The 20,663-nt window shown below is 48.5% G+C and overlaps 6 protein-coding genes across 6 annotated transcripts; 2 read left to right on the forward strand and 4 right to left on the reverse strand.

Moving 5' to 3' along the window:
* Positions 1–2,361: 2,361 nt before the first annotated feature.
* Positions 2,362–3,781, reverse strand: LOC121593637 (brachyurin-like). Its single transcript, XM_041916195.1, has one exon. The coding sequence runs from the start codon at positions 3,599–3,601 to the stop codon at positions 2,588–2,590; it is 1,014 nt and encodes a 337-aa protein (XP_041772129.1). The 5' UTR covers positions 3,602–3,781; the 3' UTR covers positions 2,362–2,587.
* Positions 3,782–6,402: 2,621 nt separating this feature from the next.
* On the reverse strand, positions 6,403–7,491 carry LOC121593448 (brachyurin-like). Its single transcript, XM_041915783.1, has one exon. The coding sequence runs from the start codon at positions 7,411–7,413 to the stop codon at positions 6,493–6,495; it is 921 nt and encodes a 306-aa protein (XP_041771717.1). The 5' UTR covers positions 7,414–7,491; the 3' UTR covers positions 6,403–6,492.
* Positions 7,492–9,570: 2,079 nt separating this feature from the next.
* On the reverse strand, positions 9,571–10,646 carry LOC121593447 (brachyurin-like). The gene has a single exon (XM_041915782.1). The coding sequence runs from the start codon at positions 10,582–10,584 to the stop codon at positions 9,661–9,663; it is 924 nt and encodes a 307-aa protein (XP_041771716.1). The 5' UTR covers positions 10,585–10,646; the 3' UTR covers positions 9,571–9,660.
* A 3,077-nt stretch (positions 10,647–13,723) lies between these two features.
* LOC121592160 (brachyurin-like) lies at positions 13,724–15,008 on the forward strand. The gene has a single exon (XM_041913534.1). It carries the CDS (start codon positions 13,815–13,817, stop codon positions 14,802–14,804), a length of 990 nt encoding a protein of 329 aa, XP_041769468.1. The 5' UTR covers positions 13,724–13,814; the 3' UTR covers positions 14,805–15,008.
* A 211-nt stretch (positions 15,009–15,219) lies between these two features.
* LOC121593566 lies at positions 15,220–16,576 on the forward strand. The gene is made up of 4 exons (XM_041916035.1): positions 15,220–15,328; positions 15,394–15,447; positions 15,542–15,915; positions 15,991–16,576. Exons 1-4 carry the CDS (start codon positions 15,319–15,321, stop codon positions 16,090–16,092), a joined length of 540 nt encoding a protein of 179 aa, XP_041771969.1. The 5' UTR covers positions 15,220–15,318; the 3' UTR covers positions 16,093–16,576.
* Positions 16,571–18,671, reverse strand: LOC121593565 (gamma-glutamyl hydrolase-like). Its single transcript, XM_041916034.1, has 4 exons — positions 18,149–18,671; positions 17,583–18,068; positions 17,257–17,510; positions 16,571–16,999 (listed from the first exon to the last, which is right to left on the reverse strand). Exons 1-4 carry the CDS (start codon positions 18,442–18,444, stop codon positions 16,902–16,904), a joined length of 1,134 nt encoding a protein of 377 aa, XP_041771968.1. The 5' UTR covers positions 18,445–18,671; the 3' UTR covers positions 16,571–16,901.
* Positions 18,672–20,663: the final 1,992 nt, after the last annotated feature.

Below are 20,663 nucleotides of genomic sequence, written 5' to 3' on the forward strand. Positions count from 1 at the left end.
TATGGATTCGGCATCCAGTAAGGTTTAAACCGTTCTGGTAAATTGATAACTCTTCGACTTCTTTCCAAAACTGATGATTGCTGCTCTTGCTGTTGAACAACTGGTTCTTCGCCCTCGGACTCTTCTGTGTTGTCATTTTCGGAAGTAATGTTGTCCAATTCAGAATGATCTGGAGTTGAACTGAGTGTCTGAGATGCTAATTCAGTATCGCTTGATGTTGTTACAGGTTCGTCACAGGCCACACATTGTGAAGACGTTGATTGTTGGTCTGACGGTAAAGATGTTTTCAAACCAAAATCATCAAGCAGTACAGATAGTGGTGTTGAAAATTCTGCAATGTTTTGTCCGTTTGCCATTCGAGATTTCAGCTGGTTGGTGTGTGATCGTACTAACTGCTATTTTTCTTTAAGGAAAACGTTATAATTAACGTTGCCGATTTTCTCGATTACGGTTGCTGCTTCCCACTGCCAGGAGTTTCTACGATATACCTGGACATAAACAGCATCGCCCTGTTGATAACATCGTTTCACTGCCCCATGCTTTTTGTTGAAAAAATCGGCTTCCTTTACTCTGTTCCTGGGCTCAACTTCTCCGTGCTCGCTTGGTTTGAGGAGCGGCGAAATCGGTAGTTCGTAACGGTATTGAAAATATACCTGCAGTAACTTTTCCGTCTAGATTGGTGGTTCGAAATACTTTCGATTGTGTGTTTCGAAATTCTTGAAGCAAGCAAGCATTTAGTGTATCTTCAATATTTGAAACCTTATTTATGGTATCGGACAGATTCTCTTTTAAGTTCGAAATATTCTGTTCTATGCTGAGTGCGGCTATCATATACTCTTTCGGTTGATCAAGAAATTGAGTCGATTGAAACGGACCATAACTGAAATAGCTCAATTCATTCGATCGCTAGTAGGTTTAAGTTACCTGTTGTAGTGACAAAACATCTGCCGTTGTGGTTTTTGCCATTCATGTTGACGGTGCACTCGAAATTCTTGAAGAAAGGCATTTAGTGTATCTTCAATATTTGAAACCTTCTTTATGGTATCGGACAGATTCTCTTTTAAGTTCGAAATATTCTGTTCTATGCTGAGTGCGGCTATCATATACTCTTTCGGTTGATCAAGAAATTGAGTCGATTGAAACGGACCATAACTGAAATAGCTCAATTCATTCGATCGCTAGTAGGTTTAAGTTACCTGTTGTAGTGACAAAACATCTGCCGTTGTGGTTTTTGCCATTCATGTTGACGGTGCACTGTAATTCGCCTGCTAGATGGAGTGGTTTTCCAGATGCAGTGATAGCTTGGATCGTCGCAGGATGGATGTTTGGTGCACCCAACTTTTTCCATGTTTGCTGCGAAATCACCGCTAGCTGGGTCGGACTGTAGTTTTACTGTAATGCCGTTGATGGTTGTAGGAATAAATTTTCGGTTGATTTTTGAGTGTTGAGTAATGTGATTCACAATGTAGACACCTCTGGAATGCAATTTTCTTTGTTCACTTGATGGTTGTTGTGTTGATATCTTCGTACGTGACCAATACGATTGCATTTTTTACATTGATGTGTCGAGTATTGGCAATCTCGAACAAAGTGCATTTGACCGCACTGCCAGCATGGTCTGCGAGGTTGATCTGATGGTCTTGACTCTTGATACCGCTGGCGATACCGTTCGTGATGGTGATGTTCCGTTTTTTTGTGCAGAGCGTTTACCGTTGTGAATGGCTGTTGCTCAATGATGGAGGTATCCGCTTTCAAATTGACGAGCCTTTGGTAATCGTCAACCAAATTCTGCTGTGTAATGGGTGCATCTGCAGTTTCGGCATCAATGCGTGATAGTAGTCTGGCTCGTATGTCTGCGTAGGTTTGACCTTTTAATCCACAAATAAATACCAAACACTTGAAATGATCAGCGTTCATGTTGTGTAACTCGGAATCTTCAAAAGCTCGGTTCACTTGCGCCGCGTAACTTATAATGTCATCTGCTTCGGTTTTGACGAGCTGAAGACAACGGTAACGTCGACTGAATAGTGAACTCGTTGTGTGTTTGAGCATCCAACTTCCTCAGCAAAAGCCGAACCTTAGCGACATCTTCAAGATCCTTCGCATCCGATTCGAACAAATCTTCGTACCGTCGAAACCATTTTTGAAACGTTCCTCCGTTTTCTGGATTAAAGGTAAAATTGGTCATGTTCGAATCGGTCGAATTGTTCCGTATTATTGGCTCCCGATGATGTTGTTTCTGATAGCTTCTGCAGAGCGTTCAGAATCACAAATTGAATGTTCTGGTCTTCATGAGACATTCTGCTTGCTTCTTGATTCAAAATCCTCGTCGCAAATTTGTTATATACTTAGTTTCCAGACTACAATTTGTTCACATTAATAGCTTTATTCCAACTGACCATTCTATATGGTTGTACATGTGTATTGTGATATCCAACAACTATGAAGTAATTTATTACAAAAGACGGCGTAGGCTACTATGCCTAGGAAGCGAAATTCTGCTGAGGCAAAACCACTGTTTGGTTGTCATAGCCTACTACACTACTGTATTTACAACGAAATGGACTTGGCAGCTTCCTTCCCGGATTTACGCACGGAACACGTAGTCCGAGTTTTGCTCGATAAAATCGCGATAGAAGGAGATGCGCACCCACACGGACGGAATGCCCGAGGCGCAACCCTGCGCCGACACGAACGAAGCGATACCGATCTCCAGACTTTCGCCCCCGTCCTGCACGGTCAGCGGTCCCCCGGAGTCACCGTTGCACACCGACCGGCCACCAGTAGCATCCAGACATACGTTCTGGTCCGACACGAGGATGATGTTCCAGGCGCTGACACAGTCCGCATTCGTCATGACCGGGTTGCTCGTGTACATGACCACATGCGACGCGCCCGGCAGCGCATCCGACGTGCGCCCAAACCCGGAAGCGGTTCCAATCATGCCAGCGAACGTACGACTGTCCGACCGGGCCGGCAGCTCGATCGGCTGCACGCGCTCATTAAAGACGGCGGGCGAGTTCAGGCGCACCGTCGCAATGTCGTTCCGGATCAGCGTCGCACTGTAGCTCGGATGCACAAACACTCCCTCGCGCACGAAGCCGATGCGCTGCTGGGTCGGTTCGGTGGCGGTCCGGTTGTGGGCGCCCAGGATGGCCGTACCATCGGTGGCGAGAGCACCGGCCCCATCCACCACACAGTGGGCGGCCGTCAGGATGAAGGTGTTCGTGATGATGGTGCCACCGCACAGGCCCCCGCCCGCAGCAAAGTTGCTCAGCAGCGCAATCTGGTACGGGAACTGGCCGGGCACCGCCTCCTGCCCGTTGACGATGCGCTGCGAGGGCCGCGCATGGCGCAGGAACTGTAGCTCCGCCGGCAGACGCTGCCAGTAGTGGTCGAACTGGTCGATCGGCTTCACTCGCGACCAGTCAATGTCGATCCATTCGGCACTGGCGGCCGCCACCACGGCCAACGTTACGAGCAGGGCTGCCTTCATCTTTGCACACACACGCTGAGGTTCTGCAAACACTGCATCTACACGACACAGGCGCGACTGTGAGGTACCTTTATACGCAAGCGAACCTAACGCGACAGCCTGCATCACAGTGCGGACTATCCTTTGAGGCAGATGACGCTGGTGGTGACGGTGGCAACCATGACGTCGGTTGCCATTCGGAGGGAAATTCCGCCCTTCACGGGTTTATCCAGCAAAAGGATTTTCTTAGTAGCAAAACAAACCAAACAACACCACATTCAATGTTTTCAATTTCTTATCGACCATTTACCATCCAAGATATGGCGCTGCGGTACTTTTATAGAGATTGCTTTTTTTTTTGTCAGTTGCTTGTTGGCCAATCAGGGATTTGGCGATTCGTATCGTTTGTGTTTGGGACCGTTGGACGAGTTTAAAATGTTGATAATGTTCAAGCGATGAAGATTAGCGATAAGATATCACTGGACGTAGAGCGATGACTTGTATGTTTAAGCAGGTGCATAAGGTCGACGAAACACTACTAACTACGCATTTTGGCCATGGTTAACCAATGTTAGGTCATGGCAATTGCACGATAAGGGCGATCGAGTGGAAGGTTGTTGGCTGTCCACTGCATTTTTTAGTTTTGATGAGACCGTCATTTCGGTGCAGAGCAAATGTGAGATTGGATTGGAAGCAGCTGTGGTAGAAGGGAAGAGGCTTTTTTTACCTTATTATAATAGGAGAAGTCGACAAGAAAACGACACATACCATCTCTTCATAGACTTCAAAGCCGCATACGATAGCATAGCCAGGGTAAAACTGTACGACGCTATGAGCTCTTTTGGAATCCCGGCACAACTGATAAGGCTAGTTAGAATGACTATGACCAACGTCACATGCCAGGTGAGGGTGGATGGAAAACTCTCAGGACCTTTTGCTACCACCAAAGGTCTGCGCCAGGGGGACGGGCTTGCCTGTCTCCTATTCAACTTGGCGCTAGAGAGGGCCATCCGCGACTCGAGGGTGGAGACTACGGGAACCATCTTCTATAAGTCAACCCAGATCCTGGCATACGCTGATGATATAGACATCATTGGTCTGCGGCTCTCCTATGTAGCAGAAGCCTACCAAGGGATTGAGCAGGCGGCAGAGAGCCTCGGATTGCAGATAAACGAGGCAAAGACCAAACTGATGGTGGCAACATCAGCGGACCTACCAATAAATAATCCGAATCTACGTAGGTGTGACGTACAGATAGGTGAACGCACTTTTGAAGTCGTCCCACAATTCACCTATCTTGGGTCAAAGGTCAGCAACGACAACAGCATGGAAGCTGAGTTGCGCGCAAGGATGCTGGCTGCCAACCGGTCATTCTACAGCCTGAAAAAGCAGTTTACCTCAAAGAACCTGTCGCGACGGACGAAGCTGGGACTATATAGTACCTATATAGTACCAGTACTCACATACGCCTCTGAGACATGGACACTGTCCAAATCTGACGAAACCCTCTTAGCCGCGTTCGAGAGGAAGATGCTCAGAAGGATACTTGGCCCCGTATGTGTGGAAGGACAATGGAGGAGCCGCTATAATGACGAGCTATACGAGATGTACGGCGACCTCACTGTCGTACAGCGTATAAAGCTCGCCAGGCTCCGGTGGGCTGGCCATGTTATACGCATGGAAACGGACGACCCAGCCCGTAAAGTCTTTTTAGGCCGTCCACAAGGACAGAGGAGGCGTGGTAGGCCCAAATTGAGGTGGCAAGATGGCGTGGAGGCGTCCGCCATTAAGGCCGGGATAACGGACTGGCAGACGAAGGCGCGAGACCGTGAGCGGTTTCGGACACTCCTGAGGCAGGCCAAGACCGCAAAGCGGTTGTAGTGCCGGATAAGTAAGTAATAGGAGAAGTACTGGTCTGCCAGATCATGTTCATGTTGTCTAGAACAGACATCAATCCAATGGATCAATGTCTAGGCTACACAGCGGGAGAGATGAAACTTCCATTTTCAGTAATTCTTAGTACTTGTTCAAGGACGCCCTAGGTGCGGTTATTTAAAAAAGTGAGCTAACGGGGTTCGTCGCTTGTTGATCCATTCCCATATGAGACACAGTTTTAGACCTTTTGGACAGATTTTCATGCTTTTAAGCGTTGAAAAATTACTTGCTTATATACTTGAAGTGTGTAAAATAGTGTCCTGCGGAGCGTTTCCCGATATTCTTAATAGTAAAGCAAAGCTCCCCGCAAAAAAAACCCTTCTTTTTGCAAAGGGAACCATTTTTGGAGCTTCAAATTACAATGTTACATCCACTGTAGCGAAATTATTGGCATTGTAAAGGAAAGATGCCTAAAGATGACGTTTCAAAATAACTGTGTATTTTTTCATGACACCAAAATAAAATAAAATATCGACGACATTGCGCCGTAGATAATCAATTCATTTTACTTTCATTACATTACATCTTATAACATTGAATAGTGAGAGGTAAAAATAGCTATTTTTAGCGTTACGTTTTTTATGGATGTCGCCTACAGAGTTTTTGGAGCATCTTATTTTGCTCATTGTAATGCAAGTCCCTTTTGTCATCCCGTATACAGCAAATAGAAACGGTAGAACAAACTTCCCTACCTCTTTAAGCGTTACGTATTTTATGGATGGTCCCATACCGTCATAAAAACTGCCCATAGCTTTCACTAGTTTAGGCGAACAGTCTAACCATATTTCAATATATCTCGCCATATCTCTAACCTGATGACATTGATTGAGAAAAGAGTATGGATAAGCGACGAACGTACCTGACCAATCGCTTATAATCGAATTTGACAATCCATCAAGAGAATTTGGAAACCAGTAAGTACAGTAAGGTTTCTACGTTAACGTTTTACCAGCTTACGGTTGCTATCGAACATCAATTAAAGACAGTGATAATTTGAATGATCACAATAATTTTATTACAAACTCCTAGTAAATGCATCACACGGAAGTCGACGTGACTTCCATCCACTCCCTTGACCCACCCTAAGGACGGAACACGTAGTCCGAGTTCTGCTGGATCCAGTCGCGGAAGAAGGAAATGCGCACCCAGACGGACGGTGCACCCGAGGCACAGCCGGCAGCGGACACGAACGAAGCGATGCCAACCTCCAGGCTGCGGCCACCGTCCTGCACCGCCAGTGGGCCACCGGAGTCACCGTTGCACGGCGAGCGGCCACCGGTCGCATCCAGACAGACGTTCTGGGCCTGCACCACGGCCGTGCTCCAGAAGCTGTTGCACTGGGCGTTCGACAGGATCGGGTTGCGCGTGAACATGACCACCGGCGAGGTGGCGGTGCTAGCGTCCGACGTGCGGCCGAAGCCGGATGCCGTACCCTGCACCCCGGCAAAGGTGCGCGCATCGGAGCGGGCGGGCAGATCGATCGGCTGGACGCGCGCATTGAAGGTGGCGGGCGTGTTCAGGCGCACCGTCGCAATGTCGTTGCGGATCGTCGACGGGTTGTAGCTCGGATGCACGAAGATGCCGTTCTGCGAGAAGGCGATGCGCTGCTGCGACGGCTCCACCACGGTGCGGTCGTGCGCGCCGAGGATGGCGGTGCCACCGATGGCCACCTGTCCGTTGCCACCGACCACGCAGTGAGCGGCCGTCAGCAGGAAGTTGTTGGTGATGATGGTAGCACCGCACAGACCGGTACCGGTGCCGAAGTTGCTCAGCAGCGCCACCTGGTACGGGAACTGGCCGGGGGTCGCCTGCTGTCCATTGACGATGCGCGCCGAGGGGCGGGCATGGCGCAGGTACTGCATCTCAGCCGGCAGACGCTGCCAGTAGTGGTCGAACTCCTCGATCGGCTTCACCTGCGACCAGTCGATGTCGATCCATTCGGCACTGGCCAGCGAACAGACGGCCAGCAGGCCGGCAATAACAAATGCTCCCGCAAGTTTCATCGTTACTGATTTCGTCGTTACTGGTTGCTTCCGTTCCGGCGTGTCGGGGGGGACTACACTGATACCGTTGCTGCGGCCGGAGTGTAGCTTTTATACCGCAGCGCACCTATCGCCAGATATGGGGATCGTATTTTGTGGTGGTTTTGGAGGGCGCGCGATAAGCACTGATGCCGTAAATACTGTGGTTTGGATTTTCCCGAAAGCGATTGCCGAGGTGCGATAATATGCGCAAATCTGTACCGGGCAATTCCCGCCCTTCCGGTGGCAGCACGGCTTTTCAAAAATCATCATTTAGCCGGTGACTTCGTATGACAGAGACCTTTAGTGGCATGAAGCAGTGGATAGAATTTCAGTGCGATTTACAGTGAAGGGGACAGTCATCGGGCATTAAAACTGTAAGAAAAGCTGAAGGAAGGATACAATGTCAGGCAGGAAGCATTACTTCAGGCGCTTTGGCGTGCGGTTTGCATACCGTTCGTTGTTCAAAGGATTGGACGATAAAAGGCCCTGATCATATGCTTAGCTTTGAACATTTCCTCGATGCTCCAGGACCATGCTCAGGTGGTAATAGGATTAGGATTTTGGTCGACATAAAGAACGATAAATAACCAAAAAACGTTCCCGTAGCAGTGTACTTTTACGCATCTTCGTTTCAAGGCTATGGAGATTGACGTAGGGAAAGTTTTGTTTGCTGAGGACTACCGTAGTGATGGGTAATCCGGAGCGGAGTCATGGATCAACTCCGACTCCGGTGCGCAAAATATGACTCCGACTCCAGATCATAACCGGATTTGACTCCGGATCAGTCAATCCGGATCAGTTCGGATCAGTCCGGATCAGTTCGGATCAATCTGGATGAGTCCGGATGAGTCCGGAGGAGTCCGGATGAGTCCGCATCGGTCTGGGTGAGTTCGGCTGAGTCGGAACGAGTCCGGTAGAGTCCGGCCGAGTAGTTTAGGTTGACGTTGCAATTGCTAATACTTAAAATGATTGTCCATAATCGTTTAGACAATTCTTGACGAGTTCATTGACTTTCAAGTAAGGCATCGAATATGTATTTTCAATGGCTGGCGAATTTACAATGTCGACCAAAACTCCCAAATGTTAGAGAATATATTTACTGGCCCCGACCGCAACCATACCCATCACAGAGCACAGCCTAAATGTGGAAAGCTCTTTAAACACTTTTGACGCTTTCGTGTAGGCCAACCAATACTCATACAATCACACAGCCTGCTTGATGAGGCAAAGGGCTTCCGCTTCGCAAGGTATACTTTCAGGCGTTTAGTCCAAGAGCGCCCAGAAGGAACGAATTTTGAGGGCGTGGGCTGTGTAACACTTACACGTACAATGTATGGATTAAATAAAAAAAAAAGATTAGGTTCAAATGATTCGCCAGCCTCGGGGCCTCAACGTCCATCCTTCCGGGGGCCCTTGTCGCTAGTACTCTGTCCATACGGCATACTATAGACTAGCAATGTACGGGGCCTCAATTCGGCGGGGCACCGGGCGACTGCCTAGTCTGCCTACCGTTAGATCCGCCACTGCGCTAAGTGGTGTCCCATGCCCCATGCCAAAATAGCACTCCGTCAAGAGCTTCCGATCACAGTTGCTATTACTTTATTTATGCTGTAATGGTAGTAATTGTTTACCAACAATCAAATCATGCTGCACTAATTCAATTGCCACCACAGAAACGGTTTATCTCAACCGATAAACACCACCATGGGAAAAATGGGGTTGCAATAAAACTGCTCAGTGCGATAAACATTCCACCATCGAGATTTCTTTTGATTTCAGGTTCAAATACAGGCAAGCATGATTTACCGGCGGATAGCAATAAAGTAGCAGTGGACAAACATACACCCGCTGGGACCCGACAAATAACCTATCTCGAAATGGAGACATGAATGAATTGTTGTGTCACACTTTTCACACCGATAAGATTAGATGACTGAAAATACTGGGATGGGGTGTAATGAGCATTAGGATAAGCAATCACCCGGCTTCACTCGATTAGCTCTATCGTGAGGATGAACTTCATTTGAATGGATGAGCCGTTTCTTCATTCATGAAAGGGCGTTTAGCTGCGAAGGATGACTTTTAGAGCCCAAGACCTTCGCAAGCGCTTCTCTTCTAAAGAAAGACACCTCAAAATGTTATTTATCTTCCTTTTTCCTTAAGCCTTTTATTTTTAAATCTCTTTGAAAACGTTCAAATCATTCAACCAATTCACGCTACCTTCCCTCAAGCACGGAACACGTAGTTCGAGTTCTGGCTGATAAAGTCACGGAAGTACGAGACGCGCACCCACACGGACGGCGCACCGGACGTACAGCCGTTGGCAGACACGAACGAAGCAATGCCCACCTGCAGACTGCGCCCAGCGTCCTGCACCGCTAGCGGACCGCCCGAGTCACCGTGGCAAGCCGACCGTCCACCGTACGGATCGAGACAGACGTTCTGTGCCTGGACCAGCCCGGTGCTCCAGTACGCGTTGCACTGCGCATTCGTCATGACCGGGTTGCGCACAAACATCAGCACGTTCGAGGCGGCCGGCACCGTGTCGGCGGTGCGCCCGAACCCGGATGCCGTACCTTCGAAGCCGCCGAACTGGCGCGCATCGGAGCGGGCGGGCAGATCGATCGCCTTCACGTACGTGTTGAAGATGGCGGCCGTATCGAGGCGCACGGTCGCAATGTCGTTGCGGATGCTGGTCGAGTTGTACTGCGGATGGACGCGGATGCCCGCGTTGCCGAACGACATGCGCTGCTGGGTCGACTGGAAGACGGAGCGGTCGGTGGCGCCGAGGAACACGATACCGCCCGTAACGGCCCGATCGAAGTCGTCGGTCACGCAGTGAGCCGCGGTCAGCACGTAGGTCGTGGTGAGGATGGTCCCACCGCACAGGCTGTAGTACCCGTCGCCGGCCTCACTGTACACGACGGCCTGGTACGGGAACTGGCCGGTCGTCGCGAGCTGACCGTTGGTGATGCGACGGGTCGGCTGCTCCACCGTGCGCAGATACTGCAGCTCGGCCGGCAGACGGCGCCAGTAGCGATCGTACTCTTCGATCGATTTGACGCGCGCCGGATCGATGTCCAGCAGCGAGCGGGCACTGGCGAGGGTGGCCAACAGGCCCACGAGGGCAAACGCCGCAGCAAGCTTCATTCTTTGTGACGGGTGTTGGAGATGTGTGACTAAAGCCGAACTCAACTGATGTCCTGTTGCGGTGGTTCGGGCGGCCTTTATATACATTGTACCCCATGGGCCGATCAGACAATTGCACGGACCGCGGTAATCTTCCCAGGATCAGTTCGGACGATAAGCGCAATCCGGTTACAGCACGATGGGGGCTATAAATCGCACCACCAAGTCGAAAACAATCGTTGAACGCGCGCTTTTCGGCAGAAATTGGTTGGTCTACGGTGCCGAGCTAGCTGCAGCAGTCAGCTGATTGGGCGGTTAGCTGGGACGCCTTTACCCAAAGGGCTCTACACGTAATTCTGCGCGATCTAGTGTTGTCTAGACTTTTACTGTAGCATAGCAACCCGATGTTTTTGACTGTTGCTGTTTGTTGTTATTTTGCTGCGGAAATAGCTTCAAGCTTCTTATCGTGGTTGGGCGCAAGCTTTCCTAACCCGAATTAGATTTCGATAATCTTTCGCTAGACTAAAGTAACAGCATTATTGGGGTACTGGTTTAATTGGTCAAGGAAAATAAATCATATCAAACCGTACGCTCAACATCATGCACTAAGAGCGATGCCCGATAAGGGAAGACATGCGTATTTTTTCCTTTAGGCGTCTTCCATCAATTACGTAACGCTTGTAGGGGTGGGAGGGGGTGTCGAGAGACTTAAACATTTATAACGCAAAATATATGTTTTTGTTTTATTAGAAGAACAAATGAGTAATACGTAAACGTTGATTCTTCTGCTTTATTAAACAACATTCGCGGTTATGCTAGCCTAAAACAGATTTCGCTACTTTTTATGTACCACTCCACCGAAAAGTCCGTCATGGCATGGCTAGGGGAACGGTTCATACCCACGTTACGTTCCAACATCGGTTCATACCAATGACGGTTTCTTAAAAACGCTAGAGTTAGTTAAAAAGAAGTAGTAAGCTACAAATCCTCCAGCGTGACAAATGGATCAATATGATCGATTAGGAGCTAGTGTTGGGTCATACGATTCATTTCACGACCCGACCCGGAGTCGGGTGCAAGCCAGTCTGAATCGATTCCGACCCGTGGGTGCAGCGGGTGCGCTAGGTCGGAGTCGGAATCAAATCCAACCCGCGGGTGCAATAAGTTCGGGTCGACCCGAAAGATCAGTAGGTGCGAGAAAGCATAAGCGACTCCGACCCGTTGGTGCGGCGAGTTCGGGTCGGGTCGGGCCACGGTAGGTTCAGTTTGACCCGAGGGTGCAGCGAGTTCGGGTCGACCCGATAGATCAGTAGGTGCGAGAAAGCATAAGCGACTCCGACCCGTTGGTGCGGCGAGTTCGGGTCGGGTAGGGTCAAGATAGGTTCAATCCGACCCGACCCGACCCGAAGTCGCCTCACCAACGGGTCGGGGTCGCTTATGCTTTCTCGCAGCTACCGGAGTCGTTGCACCCACTGAACCTACTTGTACCTTTCGGGTCGACACGAACGACTCCGGGTCGCTTACGGATGGCTCCGACCCGATAGGTTCGGGTCGACCCGCCCATCACTATTAGGAGCACCGATATAACTTCCTCCTGATTTGGATGATCTCCTGTTACGATGTCTGGTATTTTGGTCCGCGCTAGTAGCGTTTCGATTGGTCGCAGCATCCCTCAAAGGTAGCGAAAGGAGAGAGAGATACTCACTCTCTTCGACATCTTTCCTCATATGATGAAATACGCTTCTGATGGTGATGCAAGAAACATTACACACGGCGCTAAGGATCCGATCATAAGAAAACTTTTTGAATTTATCTGCTGTACGGGAGAACTTTTCCTTATGTAAAATATTATATAATTTTTTTTTCATTTAAACAATTGTGAATGTACCACAATAAAGATAAAAATAACAGGACAGGGAATTTAGGAGCTATACAATGCATATGAACATGCATACACTTTTCAACCGCTGAAGAATATAAGCAGTACAGCATGAGATATTTTTTTCTCTTGTGGAACCGTTAGTCGGCACGAATTGTCAGCGCAAGATACCTAAATCGCCAAAGAACCATCAAAGAGTCACCACTCAAGGTGATTCTTTTCCAAAGCGCATATCTTCATCATCGGTATGTACAAATCAGATAAAGAATATGTGCTATTTTTACTAGTGCCTAGTGGTTATCAGACGCTGAGTTGTGCAGTTTGTAGAGGAACTGGGGCCAAGAACACTTTGCTGATAGTCGACATACATCACCCCCCGTTGCTGCTAAGTTTATCAATTTGACTCTTTAGGAGGTACTCTACCAGTTGATCTACCGTGAGGATGCTTTCCTTACAAACAAGGCAATGGTACTACTTTCTATGGATGTATATCCTTTCATCATAGATAATAGCTTCATTTAATGTAGTGAAAGCATCATATTATTGCAGGGGAATATTAAAATTTCGTAAACACTTTATTTTAATGCGCCACAATAATACACCACAATAAAAGGATAGAATCCTAGATCAGTGGTGTCAAACACATAGGGCTAGTGTCTAGGGCAGCAGCATCAAGAGAATCTCTTCTCAACACCACGTTCTTTCGCGACTTCCGCTGTCTCTCCTCCGACTGCTATTCTATTTCTATTCCTAGCAGTCAAACTCATGCATCTTTGAATCATTACCGGTGAATCATTACCGGATGGTACATACCAAGACTACTGCTGAATGATAACGATCAAGACAATCTCCCAACGTGGTCGTCAACCTCAATGGCATATTGACTGCATACCCAAAAAAAAAAAACTTCCATGGAATACCCGAACGAGCAAAGTTTAATACAAAGTCGCACATGACTCAACGTCATTAGAGAGCATTTAAATGTCGCTTCAACAAACGGCAAAACCTTGAAGCTTTGAAGAATTCACCAATTTCAGCCCAATTAACCCTTGGATGACGTACCCGATACACCTTTCCAACCGGCATGTTGATAGCATGCGCGGTAGCCCGGGCCTGCTTGATTGACAACTTCCGAGATCGACCCCGAGACGGCGAAGAAACCAATCTTATCACCATCATCGATCGACCAGCACATTTTCCCATATCTTCTTCGCGCAAAACAACCAAACAATACAAAAAATGCCTGAAAGATACCGCAAACACTCTCGATAAAACTGTCCCGCTCGGTTGCTCCCCTTTTCAGATCGTTCGTGAAACTGTACGGGTTGCGTAAAAAGTGAAGTGGCATATTGGTTCGGTATTGGTCTTCAGGATGTCCTCGGGCAGCACTGTGCGGTGTCTGCTGCTGCTGCTGCTGTATGTAGTGCTGTGTGCCACCGATGGCGAAGCGTCGCCCACGTACCACCGCTCAAAACCTCCAAAAATGGGCATGTTTTGGACGGTGATTCAAAACGTCTCCGGACCGCCCGTTCCACCGTCGGCATCCATTCTCTCGGCCGCATCCACGGCCCTGTACCGTCCGAAGCTTATCATCGATCGGGCCTCCTTGAGTAAGGTGGCCGGTGGTACGGTGGCAAAAAATGATCAGTTCCCCCATCTGGTGTCCATCATACTCATCTTTGCCGATGGGTCCGATACGCTGTGCGGTGGTTCCATACTGGCCGATCGGTTCATCCTGACCGCAGCACACTGCCTGTACGGGATGCAGGAGGCAACCATCGTTCCGGGCCAATCGGTGATACAGATACCATTCCCACCGGACATCGTCACGGTGGCGATCAAACCTGCCGACACCATTCTACATCCGGGCTACGATCCGGTCGATATACTGAACGATATCGCACTGATTCGCCTCCCACAGCCGCTCACCTTTTCGGCGCGCGTGCAACCGATCCGGCTGCCCTCCTGGACCAACTCGCACGTGGATCTTACCGGGTACGATTCGATCGTTTCTGGCTGGGGCGCTCAATCGAACGATGATTACGCGGAGCTGGTGGACGAGATGCGACTCGATCTGCGCTTCGCCACCAATACGATTGTGCCGAATGCCGTGTGCCACCGGGTGTACGGTTCGATCATACGCGATCAGCAGATCTGTGTGGCGGGCGAGGGAGGGCGCAACCCTTGCCAGGGCGATTCCGGCGGGCCGCTGACGGTGAAGTTTGATGGCCAGCGGCTGACGCAGGTCGGCATAGTTTCGTACGGTTCGGTGCTGGGGTGTGAGAACGGAGTGCCCGGTGTGTACACGCGCGTGTCGTCGTACGTTGAGTGGATCGTTTACCACACGGGAATCGTTACGTAGAGCGGTAGAATGCAATTTGGGAATTTTCTGCCAGCTAGCGCAGTGGTTTTGTCATTCACGCGCAAATGTGTTCTACACTTATGAAAGTAATAATTGTATTGTGGAGATGTGTAAAAACAAGAATAAAATTAAATAAAAAAGAGCAACGCATCGTAAGAACTCATCGAAACATAATTATTTGACCAATAAATCTCCCATTTAATAACAACACTACACATCTAATTAACATTATTTTGTCCTATAAGTAGTGATTATTAAAAAAAAGTTCACCAAATCATTTTTCGCATTAATTCAAACTCATTTCATCCTTCTGCAAATGAATATTTTGAATTCCAGTCCTCAAACGTCTTATGAAACGTCTTATAACGCATCCCACGATTGGTAACGCTCCCGCCTATAACGCCGTCATGGCAGCAGCTGTCAAATCGATTTGAACGAAATCAAAATAAACAACTGATCGCCAGAGACCAAATACGGCCGTTGCTGCAAAGAGAATACATTTACAGTTTAAATAATGGATAAAGGTTAGTAAAAACTGTGCAATATCAAAATTATATTCCATATTTACTCGTTTTTGCACATTTCGCAGACACATCGCGACGCGTTACTATTAGCAAAACGCTGGAAGAAGTGCGCGTCCTTAGTAAGTAATGCGGTGCCGACGTAAACATCCCCGGGAGAACACTTTTACTTAACATTTCCGCCTTTAAATCCCTCCCCGCCCAACCATCCCGCAGATGCGCAGAACGATAAATTGTTGAAAGATTTCGGTATCGATGTGTTCAGCTTTGCCGATCCGGCACAGGAGCTGCTGGATCAGTTCGCCCAAATCCGGCTCCTCACCGGGCTGTGCCTGGAGCGCCCCCAAATGTCGCTGCTCGAAGAGTTCCTGTACACGCGAGAAGCGCAACGGCTGGAAGCGAAAACGCAAGCCATTACGCTAGGCTCGGACGTGGTTTCGCTGCGGCTCCGGTGTGCCGACGAGACGAGGGAAGTGAGCCGGCTGGAATGCTTCCTCGAGGAAGCCCACGAGCTTGCCACCACGACGGATGAGTTCGAGAAGAAAAAGGCAAACCAGGAGAAAAACTGCGAGGTGGTAAAGGGCAAACTGGTAAGTGGAGAACGGTGGGGACGTTGAGAAGATACACAACAAAGTGCCCTTTTAATGCTCTCTTTCTTCCAACAGAAAAGCCTTCCGAATGTTCCGGAGGATGTCAATTTAGACGAACTGATCGCTAACGTTCAGCTGCTGGAAGAGGAGGACAGCCGTCGGGGTGGTGATAAATGAGCATCGTCAGCATTGGATGCATCATAAAAACAAAAGTACACAGTCAAGCAAGGAAAAAAAACATAAGACATCAGTCACGGGGAACCACCTCACAGGGTAAACAAAACAAATTCCATCCTAACGGGAACAATATTTGAGACCGGGGGGGATTTTTGTTTGTCGCATTTACCTTTCACCAGTGTTGTTTGGCTTAAAATCACACATTCCACCATACCGCTACCGCCGAGTGTGACTCAACGCTTTTTTTTAACAACATGTTGAACCTGATCGAAGCAGATTAATTAAAATCGAGGGGAGCACGGACAAAAGGTAAATCACCGGAGTCTGTCCAACATGGGACGCAGGAAAGGATAGTGGTATGTGAAATGTGTTGACTAGCGATCCAATCGAAGAGTAAAATAGGGAGATGAAATATATCAAAATGTGATAAACCAATTAAAAGATAAATCAAAACTCACAAATCATCCATCAACTTTGCTTGCACGTGAATTCTCTTCTATTTGTTTTCCTACACTCTTGACGTGTGTGTGTGTGTGTCTGTCCCCACAGAAGCTCGAATAATTAAGATAGCCAATCTGGCTGCATCTGTCTCATCTTCTGCTCTTCTGCCAATCAGTAAAGATAGTAGCCAGTGTCGTTCTTATCAGCAAATCTGCGTTGTTTTTTTACGACCACAGGTAGCAGCAGCAGGAGCAGTATCTTAAGATTTAATTCCATCGATAATACACACAACGATGCACACAGCCCATTGTGTGTGCAACAATGTTGTAGCCCTCCCGTCCGCTCAATTATCCGTATCTCGGTGGTAATTAAAGGCCAGCGGTGGCTGGCGGATCGCGCTGGAGGATCTTTTTCTTCAGCACGACCTTTTTGGATTTCATCACTTTGGGCAACACTTTGGGTGATTCTAAAACAAAAGCAAAAAATAAGACAAATAAAATGCAGCGATGATACAGCGTTCTTCAGAAAAATGGGCAATCAAATAATACGAACAAAAGGAACTGCGAATAACGCGGCAAACGGATTAAAAAAGTGGCACAGGCGGCAGGAACAACAAGGTGATGGTAGTGGTTAGCAAGGGAAGCATGCAGGATGTTAGGGATACGATGGTGGTGGAAGCATTGTTATCCGGATCCGCGTCATCCGCGTCAGGCGAATAGTTACCCTGGAACATGTAGCACTGCTCGAAGCTGGACCGCTGCAGCCCGGTAAATTTCGGCTGGTAGTTGTAGATCACGTGCTTCTCCAGCGTGGCCTCGTTCGGGAAGCTGTGGTCACTTTTGCGCGCTTCGGCAATGAAGAAGTCGGCAAAGAACTGGGCCGCCCGAACGGCGTTCGCCGTGTGCGAGATGTTCTTGTTCTGTATCCACTCGTAAATGTTCTTCTCAGGGTGGAACTGAATGCCATAAAACGGGTAGCTGTACGAAAGAGAGAAATGAACATCGTAATCGAGGCAAGGAGCTCGTTACATCGTGATGCTGACGGCCTACCTCTTATGCTCGATGGTGGAGATAAACTCCATCCCGTTCCAGTCCCGATCGACGGACATTACGCGCCATTCCTCGTCCAGCCCGTACGCGGTCAGGTTCGCCTCGGTCACGCAGAACTGGTGGAAGTTGGCCGTCACCGGTTCGTTGCTCAGGATGTCGATCACGTCGTTCGGGGCGCTGGCAAACAGCCGGCTCTTGCGGAAATCGTCCTTAAAGTTCAGTGGCAACGCCTGGCTGTTGGATCGGCAGTGGGCCCGATGCTCCGTACCGTTCGCGGCCAGATAGGTGAGCAGCTCGAACCCGAGGCAGGTACCCCACAGCGGGAAGTACTCACCGTTCTCGTTGTACTGCATCGCAATGTCGTAGATGTGTCGGCCGGCATCGGCATAACCGTTGCTCTGGTTGAACCAGGTAGCACCGCCCGGAAGCAGCACCCCGTTCAGGTTGGCCATTATCGTTTGGTAGTATTCTACCGGCTGGTTGATCCTGTGGAGGGGGGAGTGGAACGCGCGTCCAATCATTCCGGAACATTCTTCCACACAAGCAGCAGCACACAACACACTTACCAGATCGGCACAACGCGTGCTCCGGCACCTTCGACAAACTTTACGTACGAGGCCGCAATGTAGCTGTCGTACCCGTCGTCACCATAGTTTTGCGTCATCAGGTAGGACAGCTCCTGGGACAGAATGCCGACGACGGGCTGGTCGTTTACCGTCCCGTAGTAGGGCACGGCACGCTCCTGGCTTTCGACCATCTGCTTACCCAGGGCCGTGCTCACCAGCAGCAGCATCGCCACCAGCGTCACTTTCGCTGTAGTCGAGTTCATTATTGGCTGTACTTTTGCGGAGCTGTTTTGCATCCACTCACGGTCCCTGTTCGGCAGGCACTGTTCGCTGCGTGAACTGTGGCGCACACTTCAAATACGGGTCCGTCCGTTCCTTCAGAGAGCAGAGCAGGCAGAGCACGCTTCTCGCTGATGAGGCCACAGTGGCAAGTGGCTTACTATCAAAGCTTACTGAATAATTAATTGCCACTGGTGGTTGTGGTGGTGCTGGTGGACAACAATCAGTCGGACCTGGTGGGGTCTGGTTGTTGTCATACTCTTCTTATACGTTCGATGAGAGGAGACTGCTCTTATCAGGTTTCAACAACAAGGGCACAAACAGAACAGACAGTAGCCGAGAAGAGCCTATCGGGTGGGAAAGAGGACGGCATATACCGCCGTTCATCAAGCAAAAGAAGTACGATCATGTTTGGCTCCCAGACAGGGAGTAGAGAGAGTGAGAGCGACACTGGAGTAGAGAATATCAGATGCAAGTCACTCTCAACACGCGGCTTGTCTCGTGTCGGTGTGTAACGACCAGGCTTGCTGTGATGATGCTGGCTGTTGATTTGATTTCGTACGGCACCCGAGCACGCTGATACGACAGCGCCTGAACGATGACGTCGCCATGTGTGGGGGGAGATGTGTTCAAAGGACGGACAAACTCCCATTGACTGCGCTTTTTACTGCCTTGATGGTCACACTTACATTGACCTGCGTCGTAAGCAATTTCCCTGTTCCGCCGTTATGCTGACTGTACACCGAACAGGTACAGATTGGTGTATTCAAACCATCTGGGCGTTAGATTGTGAGAACGCAGTTGATAGAATTAATTGCAACACACGACAACACTTAGGCGACACTTTCAGCTATTGTGTCTGTGCGGGTGTACAAATAATTTACCGCTTTAAAAAGATGATGTGCGCCGATTCTTGACTACACCGTAACTCTATATGCATGTAGCCAATGCTCAGTGTGACCTTCAGCTTCAAATATGTTAGCTGTATTTCACGCTAACTTCGCACCTTAAGCTGTGATTAGAGGAAGTGTAAAAGTGAAAATACAAAAAGTTTCTTGATCTTTTACAAGATTTGCTGACGCGGGGAAATCTGTTCTGGGATATATTTTACTTCGGGTTTGTTGTTCCAATCACAGAGCATCAATCATGATCAATCTACAGTCTCTTTGGTCCGGTTTTCCCTATAGTCAAACCGTGCTGGAGTCCCCCTCTGCTGTGTCTAATTGGTTTACAGAAAGATAATCAAGATATGCCATGTTGTTGGACTCGATATGGTCTTGCATGATCCAAACATGAATCATCACATGTTGCTAAAGCCGTACATTGAACGACCATACTACGGTGCTTCAAATTTACTAACATTCGTAATATTCGTATCGTATTGTAACATCGTAAGCGAACGGAAACAACATTCCAACAAATTTCAAATTTCATTCACTATTTGTTTCGTTGGCCGGTCTCATGGTACAGTCGTCAACTCGTACGACTTAACAACATGCCCGTCATGGGTTCAAGCCCCGAATAGACCGTGCCGCCATACGTAGGACTGACTATCCTGCTATGGGGGGAAATCAATAAGTCACTGAAAGCCAACCCCACAAGTGGGTTGGCAGGCCTTGACCGTCATCGGTTGTTGAGCCAAAGAAGAAGAAGAAGATTTGTTTCGTTGACTCGAGACACTATTCGATCAGAAAACCATCCAAGCATTTGAATTTCATTATTCAAATTACCAAAAGCCGTCAGGGTCGGTCTGGTGGTACAGTCGTCAACTCGTACGACTTAACAACGTGCCCATCACGAGTTCAAGCCCCCGAATGGATCGTGGGCCCCATACGTAGGACTGACTATTCTGCTGTGTAAATGTGTGTAATCAGTAAGTTCATTGAAAGCCTAGCCCTACTAGTGGAACAGGCAGCAGGTCTTGACCAACAACGGTTATTGTGCCAAAGATGGAAGAAAAAGAACAAAAACCTTCGTTCAATGAGAGAGAATATGTAAGAATATAAAAGGTAGTATTTTTGAAACTTTTTTTTCTCGACACACTAGAGTCAGATAAATGTCTCCGATATTCATTGTTCCAAACAGAAATTACGACGATAGGTAGTTGTAGGGTCATCACGAACTTTCACCTCTCTCTCTTATTTCTCGCAGTGGTGCTTCATCAAAGTGTTTCAGTTTTCATATATATATTTTTTTCAATATTCGTATATTTTTTATCATCACCAGTTTCTCTCCT

This window comes from Anopheles merus, chromosome 2L, assembly GCF_017562075.2.
Source record: "Anopheles merus strain MAF chromosome 2L, AmerM5.1, whole genome shotgun sequence".
In the NCBI taxonomy this organism is placed as follows: Eukaryota; Metazoa; Arthropoda; class Insecta; order Diptera; family Culicidae; genus Anopheles; species Anopheles merus.